This window comes from Hyla sarda, chromosome 2, assembly GCF_029499605.1.
Source record: "Hyla sarda isolate aHylSar1 chromosome 2, aHylSar1.hap1, whole genome shotgun sequence".
NCBI lineage: Eukaryota > Metazoa > Chordata > Amphibia > Anura > Hylidae > Hyla > Hyla sarda.
In genome coordinates, this window is record NC_079190.1 from 164,617,635 (window position 1) to 164,631,623 (window position 13,989).

The window sequence follows — 13,989 nt, forward strand, 5'->3', positions numbered from 1 at the left end:
GGAGGAATTGGTTATATCTGTGTCAGGAATTGTCAGGAGCAGCAAAGGTTTGCTATGGAGATTTGCTCCTGCTCTGGGCAGTGCAGACTGTGCTAAGAGCACTGTGATAAGACTTAAAAGAGCTACACAACTTTCTCTGGGGCATACAGCAGGTCATAAGCACTGGAAGGCTTATAATAAAAAATTAAAAAAAAGATGTACCGTATATACTCAAGTATTAGCCGACCCGAATATAGGCCGAGGCCCCTACTTTCACCTCCAAAACCTGGGAAAACTTATTGACGCGAGTATAAGCCTGGGGGGGGGGAATATATCATCCCCCCGTCATCATCCAGACCCCCTGTCATCATCCACTGTGAACCCCCCGCCCCCCATCATCATCATCATCATCCAGACCCCCGTCATCATCACCCCCAGTCTATATCCCCCCCCCCCCCCATCATCCAGACCACCCAGTCCGTCATCATATAGGTCCACCTTGTTGTCTACTCACCTCCCCAGTTCTCTTGGTCCTGTTTAGTATCTGCAGGGACAGTCCGCATTCCGGTGGGGATGGTGAGCCGGTCTGGGCCGTCCATCTTCACCGCTCCGGGCCGGCCCCAGACTAGTGACGCTGCATTGACGCCGCCACCCGCACAGGGACGTCCGTGCACAGCAGATGTCCGTGACATCAGGGGTGTCCCTGCACACGGATGTCCCTGTGCGGCGGCGTCAATGCAGCGCCACTAGTCGGATGGTCCCTGCAGCGAAGATGGACGGCCCGCACAAAATTGTGCTGAAAAACTCGGCTTATACTCGAGTATACACGGTAATTTACAAATCTAACTTTCTGGCAGCAATTAAAAACATCATTTATTTTTTTTTATCTCCAGTGTACCCCTTCAATGAAGCGCACTGCGCATGGGCAGAAATTATGGAGATGTGGGCTTCCAAACATTGGCCTTCATTTACTATTGTACACCCGACCTGTTTTGTCAAGTTGGGGTGCCAGATTCTCACGCGTTGCAACAATTTGCGCCAGAATTGGATAAAAAAAAAAAAAAAATGGCCAACTCTCCATTTTATTGAGAAAACTCGAAAAAAGGTTGTGGCTGTTCATCAATATATTAAAAACTATGGCATTTCTCTAATCGTTAGCCGACATTCATACATAGTATTGTGTGTGTGTGCATTCAAGCTCTGTGGTTTCTTTCACTATGACTAATCATTTGACAGACTCCCTTTAACAGTTTGTCCTTCTAACAGATATGTTTGCAATATAAATTACTAAGCTGCGATACCGTGGTGATTTCATTTGTTAACTTCTGCTTAACCAAGCGTTAAGGACGCTTAGTTAAGCAGAAGTTAAGGACCAAGCGTTCTGTTTTTGCACTTTCGTTGTTGTCCTCCTTCCTTTTAAAATCATAACCCTTAAAATTTTGCACCTAAAAATCCATACGAGGGCTTATTTTTTGGGCCACCAATTCTACTTTGTAATGACAGTCATTTTACCCAAAAATCTACGGCAAAACGGGAAAAAAAAAAATCATTGTGCGACAAAATTTGGGGGCTTCAGTTGTCGTACATTTCGTAAATTTTTCGTTAAAAATGACACCTAATCTTTATTCTGTAGGTCCATACGATTAAATGATACACTACTTATATGTTTGATTTTGTCGTACTTTTGGAAAAAATCATAACTACATGCACGAAAATGTATACATTTAAAATTGTCATCTTCTGACGCCTATAACTTTATTTTTCCACGTATGGGGCGGTATTTTTGCGCCAAGATCTGAAGTTTTAATTGGTACAATGTTTGTTTTATAAAATGGTATGGTATAAAAAGTGACCAAGAATATGCTATTTTGGACTTTGGAATGTTTTGCGCGTACGCCATTGACCGTGCGGTCTAATTTAGGATATATTTTTTATAGTTCGGACATTTACTCACCACATATGTTTATATATTTTTGATATGAAATTTGGGAAAAGGGGGGCGATTTAAACTTTTAGTAAGGAAGGGGTTATGTGTGTGTTTTATTTTATTTATTTATTTATTTTACACTTTTAGGGGACTTTTAGGAGGAATCATTTGATTCCTTATACAGATCAATGGGATTCCATAGAATCCCATTGCTCTGTGTGCTCTGCACTCGATTGATAAAGCCTGGCCCTGCCAGGGCTATCATTCAGAGCACAGGAGCTGCCGAAGCAGGAGAGGTAAGCCCTCAGGCTACCTCAGCAGTGGATCACCCCTGCCATCACGCAGCAGGGGGGGCGATCCACCCCACTGGACCACCAAGGACAGGATAAAGGCACCTTTAGATGCCGCTGTCAACTTTGACAGCGGCGATCTAAAGTTTTTTTTTTTTTATTTTATTTTTTTATTACCACCACATATTACAGAAAAAAAAATACAATATTTTATACAAATTTTAAATTTATAACTTCTCCCCAAAATTTCTTTATTTCTGGACATGTCCAAAGCATATGCAACAATCCTGCCTCTTCCTGCCCACATTTTGAGCAGGCACTCGAGTTCTTTTTACCTATTTTATACAAAAAGAGAGGTGTATAGTACAGCCTATAAACTATATTAAACTGTATCACCCTATGATTCGCATTTAATGGAATAAAATTAATTCTTTCGTGTATTTTTCCCCACTGTGCTTCTTCTATCTCACCCAATTCTTTTTGGCCATATTTTTCTACTGTGATGATTTCTCTTTAATATAGAAAATTTATTAAGTGCTCTATATATCTTTGACAACTTTTTTTTTACCATCTCTGTATTCACCATCTCATAAAAAAAACTACCTTTTACTATTTCTACTTTCTTCCCCTTATCTACCGTATCTTTTACTATACCTCTTAATCTAATATATTCAAACCATGTCCCAACCCCAACTTCTCTACCCTTTTTTAACTCTTCCCATGTTTTAATCGTCCCTTCCTTATATATATCCCCTATTTTATTCACCCCCCCCCCCCCATTGTGCTAGTGTTCGAAATTCTAATCTATGTATTTCCTCTACTGTGTTTTTATTATTCCAAATGAGGGCTATATCCAATATCCCAGTTATTCCCACCTCCCTTTTTACCATTTTCCACGTTCTTTTCCACGTTGTTATACAGTTTTTCCATCCTTTCTCTTCTAATTGCCCTGACTCCAGTAACTGGTAAATATCATCATATGATTCTCTACATCGTTCCATCAAATACTCAATCATATGAGATCTCCTCCAGTCCCTAATAAAGTATAATTGGGCGGCTAAAAAAATACTTTTTCACGTCCGGAAACGCCATTCCCCCTTCTCTTCTGGGTAGACATAAATATTCTATCTTAATCCTCACCCTTCTTCGGCCCCATATCAAAGCATTGAAGATTGATAGCATTCTTTTAAAAAAAATGTCATCACACCAAATGGGTGAAGCACTAAATACGTATAATATTTTCGGGAACATAATCGTTTTAATTAATATTCTGTCTGTTTTAGAAATTTTGAAGTCGCTCGATATTTTAATTTTCTTTTCGATGTTCTTTATTAAGGGTTCTAGGTTTAATTTATAATGATCTTCTAATTTACCTGAGATTTGTATCCCTAAGTATTTAAAGTGCTCGTCTTTTTAATATTTTTATTTCGTTCTCTATGAATATATTATTCTCCCCCAATGGAAGGAGTACTGATTTGGACCAGTTTATTTCTAACCCTGAGAAACTCCCATATTCCTTGATAATCTCCATCACTCTGGTCAGATCCGACTGTTTTTCCAAAAAAAGCAGGATATTGTCTGCATATAAGGATATTTTGTCCTCTCTCCCCCTTGCACCAAACCCGCCAATCTCCTTCTCCTCTCTGATCTTAACAGCCAAAGGTTCCATGCTCATAGCAAACAGCAAGGGGGAGAGAGGGCATCCCTGTCTGGTGCCTCTTGAGAGCGAAAATTGCTCCGATAATTTCCCATTGATCGACACTCTTGCTTTAGGTTTGGAGTATAAAAGTCGGATCATGTCTATATATGTTTTCCCAAAGCCGCATTTTTCTAATACTGCCCACAAGAACTCCCACTCCACCCTGTTGAAAGCCTTAGTGGCATCTAAAGACAGGATGGAGTGGGATTCCCCGCCCTGTAGGCCATTCTTCCCGGGATAACCCTCACTGATCTTCCTGAATTAACTCTGTGATATTACTCTGTAATCTAATGGCTAATGCTTTGGCGAAAGTCTTGATATCCGTATTTATTAACGATATGGGTCTATACGACCCCATATCCTCTTTATCTTTTCCCTCTTTCAGGATCAATATTATAACCGCTTCCCGCATTGAGTCCGGTAATTTCCCGGTCACCATGCTGGTCTCAATCACTCTATGTAATGCCGGGATCAAAATTCTGCCAAACCTTCTATATACTTCAAAGGGTAGTCCATCGCTTCCAGGTGTTGTATTACCCCTAATCTGATCTAGCGCTTTATTCAGTTCTATTCTAGTTAATGGAGCATCTAAGGTTTGTTTTCGGGGAGTCTAGAGAGTTCCATTTGGTCCAAATAATTTAGCGTTTCCTTTCTTTCCTTATTATATTCAGATCTATATAATAACTCATAATATTCTCTAAATTCCCTTATTATTTCCTTTTTTTCTATACACCAATCTCCTCCTTTATTCCTTATCCAGAAATTCTTTGCTTAGTGTGTTGATTTGAGACAATTGCCATCAAATACTTGTTAGGCTTCCCTGTCTGTACAAATCTTTGCTGGCCTTGAAAAATCAATTTATTTTTACTCTTTTCCAACATATATTCATTAAATTCATTTTGTAGCTTATAAAATTTTTCCTTACTCTCTTCTGATGAATTTAGTGTATAACTCCTTCTCTGTATCCCTAAGATTACTTATTAAGCCCTCCTCTTTTGATTTAAACTTTTTTTCCCCCACTTTATTGCTCTTATTATGTCCCCTCTTAGGTAAGCTTTACAGGTCTCCTAGACAACCGGGCCACTTGCTGTGCCCCAGTTGTTTGCAAAAAACTCCCTCAAGTTTTTTCTATTGTGGCATTCTCTATCAAATTTAACCAGTGAGGGTTAATTTTCTGGAACCCATCTCTTACCTCTTCCTCTGTTTTTATCAGTACTTCTAGAGCCGCATGGTCCGACAGACATCTAACCCAATAATGTATTTTTATCACTTTATTTAAAACTAGAGTCATTTCCCAGACATATATCTATTCTGGACATAGTCTGACAGGTCTTGTTCCAACATGAATATTCTTTCTTTTGAGGGTTGTAAATCCTCCAAATATCGCTGAGTCCCAGTTCATTACATACTTTCGCCAAGGGGGTGCAACCCACCTCTCCTTTACTCCCACTTGCCCTCCATCTATCTAACCTCTCATCTAGGACACCGTTCATATCCCCCATGGCAAACACAGGGCATTCTCTGCAACTCACACAAAAATCAAATCATTTAAGAAGGATCACAGATGAGAAAGGCAGGGGTATATATACAAATGCTAATACACATCTTACATTTTCTAGTCTTCCATATAAAAAAAAAAACAAACCTCCCCTCGTCATCTACCCTTTTTCTAATTAATTCCCAATTTAAGTTTCTACGGATTGACACCGAAACCCCCCGTGAATATGCAGTATGAAGAGAATGGTAATGTCCCCAAACATTACGTTTCAAAACCATTACTGTTTCTCTTGTTAAATGTGTCTCAACTAACCCGACTATACCTGGTGCGTGCTTCATAATAACTCCCATTACCGCTGATCTTTTAATTTTATCCCCAAGTCCTCGTACATTCCATACCACAGCCTTAACAGTCATCCGCGGTCATTCTCTTACAGTCCAGTTGAACACAATAAACACAGTAGTGAGAAGGAAGAGAAAAGGAAAAAAATAAAAAAATACTTCCCCAGGGTTCCCCAAACCTCCCCCCCCCCCCCCATTCCTCCAGTAGCTCCAGGGTCACACTCTCACTCTGCCTGCATTCTCAGCACAGCACAGATCTGGGTTCCTCCCGCTCACTGCCTCTTCTGAGCCTCCACTCCAGATCATAGCATTGTTGGCACCTGTGTGTGCTGTTCATGTGGGGGCCACTACGCTCACAGTCCACTGCTCCCCACTCGCTACTGCTGTGTCAGGTCAGGTCCCTGTTCCACCGCCATCCAGCACTCTCACATCCTAGGTTTCAGTGCAGCTGAACGGTGTCCCAGACCAGCAGCATGAGTTTGGTCCATGGAGGGGGCAGGAAGCGGGGGGGGGGAAGCCTCTCAACCTCCTCGCATCACGTCCTGTCTCCTCATCAAAAAACGGCGATCTAAAGGGTTAATAGCCGGAAGCGGTGATCGCATGTCGGCTATTAACGCCAGCCCCCAGCTACAGGAATCTGCTGGGGGCCGGCCGGTAAGACGCGGGCTCAAGTTGGGAACCCGTATCATACCCAGTTACTGGCCATTGGACTAGCATAGACGTTCATGGTCGTTAACGGGTTAAGCTAATAAATTGGTTTTAAGAAGCTCAATCACTAGGAAAATTTGGGAGGGGGTGGGGGGAGATGCCATTCACACAATGGCTTGCAGTCCCCAGAACTGCAGAAATATAAACTCTGTTACATGCTCTGTACTGACTGGTTTATGGACTGACTCAGAAGTGTTCTAAAATCATTCCCAACTCATAGATGTACTGTAAATCAGAATCAATACATTACTCAGGGGATCCTTTGTTGTGGGATTTTTTGCCCTTTTTTGGCTTTACAATCATGTTATGGATAAATAAAAAAAAATGTTTTATTTGACTGTCCTGTTTTTTACTGGAGCTATACAGCATCCATAGTTGAGAGACTTACTGTGGCAGCTCATTATACTGACCTGAAACGAAACGGAATATGTGTATCGGATTTTGATTTCTCCGGTAAATGTGTTCTTTATTTCCATTGGAGGGCCCGAACAATCAGGTTTGTCAGCGTGTGTATGCTTGAAGCTGTAGAGAGCAGTAAAAAGAAGGGAATATATAAATGAATATAAAGGGGATATTTATACATATATATAAAATTAGCATAAGTAAAAGGAAAACAATGTACAATAGGGTAGTAGGCAATTCTATATTTTTTCCCCGTCAAAGCTTAGGTGTCTTCTGAATGCCGTTAACAGCAACAACATAATCACATGCAAAAGATAGGTTAAAGGAAAAAAAAAAAAAAAAAAAGGAAAAAAAAAAGGAAAAGACCTCCAAGACGAGAAGGGGCAGGTACCATATTGTGATCACCAGAGGCTATAAAGTTTTTTATTATATATTATATTATATATATATATATATATATATATTATATTTATACACATACATACACACACACACACACACCGTATTTATCGGCGTATAACACGCACTTTTAAAACTTAAATTTAAGGCAAAAAGTCTGCCTGCGTGTTATACGCCCATAAATCTTCTGGTCACTGATTTTAAGTGGCCACAGCAGCGTCTGCTTGTTAAGTATTAACAGCCACTTTAAATCAGTGACCAGCGTCGTCTCCTCCCCGCACTGTCACTTGTTTTCTCCCGCACTATCCACAGGAACTGGTGTGGTGGATAGCGCGGGAGACGCTGATTAAAATGAGCCCTACCTTGCCCGGATCTGCGCTACCTTTTAATCAACGTCTCCTGCACAATCCACCAGTACCTGTGGATAATGTGGGAGAAAACGAGTTTCACTTTTACTTCATTTTCCCTCCCTCATCATTCACTCTTTCCTGCTTTTTATAGTTTTATTTTCCTTACCTGTCTGCACTTTGGCAGGTCAGGTCAGGCTGGGGTCTTGCGGGCAGTGAAGCAGATGAGTTACGTCCTCTCCCGGCATCACTCACGTCACTTTTCATTTCCTGTAGTCTCCGCCGAAAAGTGACATCCGTGATGCCGTGCAGAGGAGCTGGGAGAGGCCGTAACGCATCTGCTTCACTGACTCCGCAAGACAGCCGAAGTGCAGACAAGTAAGGAAAGGGGAAGAGTGGTCTTCAACCTGCGGACCTACAGATGTTGCAAAACTACAACTCCCAGCATGCCCGGACAGCAGTTGGCTGTCCAGGCATGCTGGGAGTTGTAGTTTTGCAACATCTGGAGGTCCGCAGTTTGAAGACCACTGGATGCCATAGGAGGAATATGAGGGGGGGGGGGGATGATGAGACAGGGGGAAATGATGAGGGGGGGGTGATGAAACAGGGGGAAATGATGAGGGGGGAATGATGTGGGACATGATGAGACAGGGTGGGGGGATGATGAGGGGGAATGATGGGGACATGATTAGACTGGGTGGGGGGGATGATGAGACAGGGGGAAATGATGGTGGGGGAGGCACTAAAGGCTTAATGTCTGTATGGCTAGTGGTGGTCTATGACAGGGGGGAAATGATGAGACATGGGGGGTGGCGATGAGAGGGGTAAATGTGGCACAGGGACTGATAAAAGGGAAGGAATGATGTGACACTGGAGGGGACGGGACCAAACTGAGGTGCAGAAGAAAAGGAAGTTGGGGGGATGATGTGGCATTTAGTCCAAGTCATTTATTTTACATTTTATCTTTTTACTTAAATTACCCTGTTAAAATGGGGGTGCGTGTTATACGCCGATAAATTCGGTATATGTGAATTCTACGATGGCCCCAACATATGATCAAATCAACATACGATGGCCTCTCATAGGCCATCGCATGTCGGTGTCAGCATCGACATACGATGCTTTTTTATGTCGGGGCCATCGCATTAAGTGCTATCCGGCAGCGCAAAATGCTTAAGCTACTGTTGGATAGCAGCTTAATGTTTCCCGTGTGGTGCGGTAAGTATTACTTACCCCTCCACAATGCTCCGGTTTGCCCTCCGGGTCCAGCGCTGGTCTTCCGGTGTCTTCTCGGCCCTCTCCAATGACGTTAATACGCTGCTGCGCACGTCATCCAATAGGAATGGCGTACGCAGCGGCGTAATGACGTCGCTACGCAGGCCCAGTAAGGCCTTGCGGAAGAAAGCAGAGGACCGGAGAAGACAGCGGAGGACTGGAGAAACCAGGAAAGCCCAGCGGAGGCCCGGGGTCACCATCGAAAGCGGCGGGGACAACATCGCGAGCGGCGGGGACAACATCGCGAGCGGCGGGGACAGGAGAGTACAGCTTCCTATATTTTACATTGCACGAATCCCACAACATACGATTGATTCGACAAACGATGACTCGTTTGGAACGAATTACCATCGTATGTTGAGGGACCACTGTGTATGTGTATATATATATGTGTGTATGTGTGTATTATATATATAAAATGAATATTAAAAAATAAATAAATAACAAAAAGGTTTATGGGGCATTGAGAAAAGCTTAACCAATGAAAACCCTGGAGTCTTCTCTCCGTATTTTTCGCCGTATAAGACGCACTTTTTCTTCCACAAAACTGGTGGGCGGAGTTTGTGCATCTTATACGGCAAATACACATTAAAACCCTGTCCTATCGCGGCGGTCCCTGCGGCCATCAACGGCCGGGACCCGTGGCTAATAGAGGACATCACCGATCGCGGTGATGCCCTGTATTAACCCTTGAGACGCGGCGATCAAAGCTGACCTGATGGCGGCGACGGAGAGCGAGGATAACAGGCAGTAGAGATGTTCCGGAGCGACGGGGACACCCCGGGGACGCGGCGACAGCGATGGAGGGCGACATCCAGGGCAGCGGTGACGGGTCAGGAGCGGCGGGGACACGCGAGTATTACCTCCTATACCAGTGGTCTTCAACCTGCGGACCTCCAGATGTTGCAAAACTACAACTCCCAGCTGTCCGGGCATGCTGGGAGTTGTAGTTTTGCAACATCTGGAGGTCCGCAGGTTGAAGATCACTGTCCTATACTTTACATTGTATTTGGTTCAGAATCTTTTCTTTCTAGATTTTCATCCTTTAAAATTGGAGCGTCTTATATGGCAAAAAATACGGTATGTCATAAAAGGGGAGATACAAAAGCAGCAGCACTTGTCTTACCTTCTGGGTTCTAGTTTAGCAGCTACTAATCTTGACCCTTGCCCTTCATTCTCTACAACATGGTAATAGATGGTAATGTCCACATGATTGAAGATATAGAATGTATCCTTCTCGTGAAATTCTGACTGTAAATAAAATATTTTTATTGCAATAATTGCATAATATTAACTTTATATTAACATATGATGTAGTAAACTGGCATGCATGCATTTCCCCCCCCCCCCCCTTTTATATTACATTGCAATCTTAGTGGAGTGGTCCCAGGTTACAATATTTTTAACTTACAATGGTCTTTAATGGGCCACTGTAGCTTAAAGCCACATTTCAATACCATAGGCAGGGCAGATGTGCAGTGAATGTGATTGACCAGAAGATCTAGCTAATAAACATGTATATTGCACCGGTAAAACACCAGCGAAATAGCACATGATACTGGGGAATGTAGAGACAATCTTTTGTTGCATTTTCATTTAAAGTGTACCGACGGAAGTACGACACAGCTGTTACCCCCAAGCTGAGGTCCTCAGCAACTCTGCCATGATACCTGCCTGACACCTCACTCCTGTTTTTCGTAGTCACGAGAAATAAAGATGTGAAGCTACAACCTGGGTGAGTGCCGTCTATCATTCTTGCTGTATGTATATCGTTTAAAGTGGCTTAACCCCTTAAGGACCAATGCAAATAAACCTGTACGCCCCTGAAAGACCAGGCCTGTTTTTTCAAATTGGGGATGTCTGTCTTTATTAGAGAATAACTCTGGTAACGTTTTGCCAATTACGATAATTCTGACATTGTTTTTTGTCACAAGTTGTCCTTCATGTACATAGTAAAAGTAAGCCGATATCATTTGTATTTTTTTTTTTTACAATGCAAAAAATCATGAAATTTTTACAAAAAATTACGATTTTTTGCTATTTTAACACTAATAGGTTGCATATATTTATACATACTGACCAAATAGTTTATGAAACTTATACTTTCAAATGTCTATTTTGACGTCATTTTTTTGTTTTTAATTAACATTTTAAATTAGTTAGAAGCCTAACAATTTAACTTGAAATTTTGAAAATTTTAAAAGTACATTTTTTTTTTTATGTGCTATGCAAGGTTTGCAGAAATTAAAAGGTAGTAGAACATAGGAACACCCCCCCCCCCAAATGACCCCTCAAGGTATTCGCTAGGGGGTACAGCGAGTATTTTAGCACCATAGTTTTTTGGCATGAATTATTACAAAGTCAGCGTTAAAAATTCGAAATTTGCAATTTTTCACAAATGCATCATTTGGGGGGCATATTTTTTGTACATCACTTCTGATATTGAAAGAAATGCACCCTATATTTTATTTAGCTGCTTGTCCCATGTTTGGAAATACCCCCGTTTTGGCCATATATGGTTCCTTGGCCGCGTGGTAGGACTCAGAAGGAGAGGGAGCGCCATTTGGCTTTCAGGGCAGAACAGTACCCCCACCCCCACAAGTGACCCCATTTATATACCGCACCCTACAAGTTATTGGCTGGACCAGGGACCTCTCTGATTGGTCCTTGGTCGGCTGGCAGTATAACGCGTCTGTCTGTGACAGTTAAGGCTCCTGATGGATATATCCGCCATGTTGTGGGAATAAGCACCCGCTCATGGCGAATATATCCATCACTGCTGCGGCTGGGTAGCTCATTGTGTCCACTCATGACTGCCGGCGGGAAATCCGCCGCTATGAGTGGACACACAATGCTACCCAGCCGCAGCAGGGAGCTCATTACCGTGACTGCTGCATAATGTGTAGGATCACATGGTGGACATCCGCAGCATATTACATGCTGCGGATGTCCGCCAATGCGATCCTAGACATTATGCTTTATTTTTTTTTTATTTTTTTTTATTAGATTCATTTAATAAATGTATTTTTAATATTTTTTTTTTATAATTTTTTTTTTTTTTTTTTTTTTTTTTTTTTTTTTACACTTTTATTTTATTTATTTATTCTTACACTTTTTAATGCTTTGGAATACTTAGTATTCCAAAGCATTGCAGTTATATGCTGCCTGCCAGTTTTCACTAGCAGGCAGCATATCAGGACGTGCTTCTGCCCCATAATCACGTCCTTTCAGGCAATACCCAGGGCAGACCTGGGGGTCTTTGTAGGACCCCTGGCTGCCCAGGTATGCAGCAGCACCCCGCGATGCTCCGGGGTGCTGCAGGAGAGACAGAGGGAGCCCCCTCCCTCTGTCAGAACTCCTTACAGCGCGCGGTCACTTCTGACCGCGGCTGTAAGGGTTAAACTGTCAGGAGTGAAGTGAACTTTACTTCCGGCAGTGCGTCAGGCTTCGGCCAGCCGCGGCCACACACAGCCGAGCCCCTGCCGCGATCTCGTGGGTGCACTGGGCAGCACCCACGAGAATAATGGACGAGTATAGACGTCCAGGTGCGGGAACGGCCGCCAACCTGGATGTCTATACTCGTCCATGGTCGTTATCGGGTTAAAGATTGGCTGTCTAGTAGTACTTCTTTGCAGTTAAGCATTGCATGTGCTCTAAAGCGCTTTTATTTTGCTTTTTCTCCCCCCGAAATTTTGCCTTGGGAAGCATCAGATTTGTTCTCTCAAATATTATCACATTACAGAAAGTAATCCTGAAAGGGATTAATAATATGACTCAATGGACAACTGTTTTTAAAATACTCACATTTATCACGCATGCATCCTTGGGATGGCCGTCCTCTGTTATGTAGCAACCGATAGGAAATCCAGGATTGCAAAATTTCTTTTTCTCTTCTACTTCATAACACCATGTTACTGGCATGTTGTCAACAATCCTAAAAATTTTTAATTATATAAAAAAAAATATGGTCTTTGTCAGAATACAATGAAGTGCCTGCTCTGCCAATCACTGGCCACAGTAGTGACCTGTCTCAGGATAAAGCTGAGCCGTCTCCTCGGTGTATAGTAGACTTTAATGGAAGGAAAGGTATCCAGCTCCCCAAAAAATTAGGAAAATTTAAAGTCCAAGGTTTATTAATCCATTTTAAAAACACTTAAGAAAAACACCCAGTGAGAGTAAAAGCCCCTACGCCCTTACACTCACTGGGTGTTTTTCTTTAGCGTTTTCAAAATAAACCATGGACTTTACATTTTCCTAATTTTTTTGGGAGCTGGATACCTTTCCTTCCATTAAAGTCTACTATACACCGAGGAGACGGCTCAGCTTTATCCTGGCTTCCAAGCGCAACAACTAGTGCCCAGCGACTGAACTGTGATAAGCGGTGAGCTGGCTGAACTTTTTTCTTTGTCTCAGATAGTGACAGGCTTAACAGACGCTCCCTTTTGTTGAGACAGACCAAGAAGTGGTAGACACAGCAGGGCTGTGGAGTCGGAGTCGAGGAGTCGGACGAAATTTTGGGTACCTGGAGTCGGCAAACAATGCACCGACTCCTACTAAATTTAGATTGGAATAAAAAATAAAAAAGCAAGTTTAAATGTCCCAATTCACAAAAAGTTATAATTAATGACTTCTATACTTTAAGAATAAAGACCAATGCATGCAGTGCCTCATGTAACCGCAAAACGAACACGTTGAGTGACCATGAAGAAGCATGCTTTTCATGTGCTTTACTATATGGCACACAACGCACAATTAGGAGCGGCAATACTTATACTTTCCATAGTGTTGTGCTCTGCTGTTACAGGGAACCCATGGGTAACCTAGTCTCACTGATAAGGGGTTAAGGAAATATGTTTTTTGCAGGACTAGAGACACTTGTATAAGTGAAGGGAATGGAGGGTCAATAGTTCAAGACTGAAGCTGTAAACCATTGGAAAAACTGCTGCCATTCAGCTAAGGCTATGAAAACTTGTAAACTCGATTGCTAGCTTAAAGGGGTACTCCGCACCTAGACATCTTATCCCCTATCCAAAGGATAGGGGATAAGATGTCAGATCGCCAGGGTCCCGCTGCTGGGGACCCCCGGGATTGCCGCTGCGGCACTGCGCTATCATTACTGCACAG

At 42.5% G+C, this 13,989-nt stretch overlaps 1 protein-coding gene and 1 long non-coding RNA gene across 2 annotated transcripts in view; one reads left to right on the plus strand and one right to left on the minus strand.

Annotated features, from left to right (window-relative positions):
• The window catches only part of LOC130355498 (uncharacterized), an 89,892-nt gene that overhangs the window by 72,339 nt on the left and 3,564 nt on the right, over nucleotides 1–13,989 (plus strand). The window contains exon 2 of the long non-coding RNA XR_008888555.1: nucleotides 10,468–10,600. This is a non-coding gene — a long non-coding RNA (uncharacterized LOC130355498). The remainder of the gene's footprint in view (nucleotides 1–10,467; nucleotides 10,601–13,989) is intronic.
• Nucleotides 1–13,989, minus strand: part of TM9SF2 (transmembrane 9 superfamily member 2) — a 70,327-nt gene that overhangs the window by 28,380 nt on the left and 27,958 nt on the right. Inside the window, exons 5-7 of the mRNA XM_056555693.1 lie at nucleotides 12,670–12,799; nucleotides 9,992–10,116; nucleotides 6,853–6,964 (exon numbers count right to left, since the gene is read on the minus strand). Of these exons, the coding sequence (XP_056411668.1) occupies nucleotides 6,853–6,964; nucleotides 9,992–10,116; nucleotides 12,670–12,799 (367 nt within the window). The remainder of the gene's footprint in view (nucleotides 1–6,852; nucleotides 6,965–9,991; nucleotides 10,117–12,669; nucleotides 12,800–13,989) is intronic.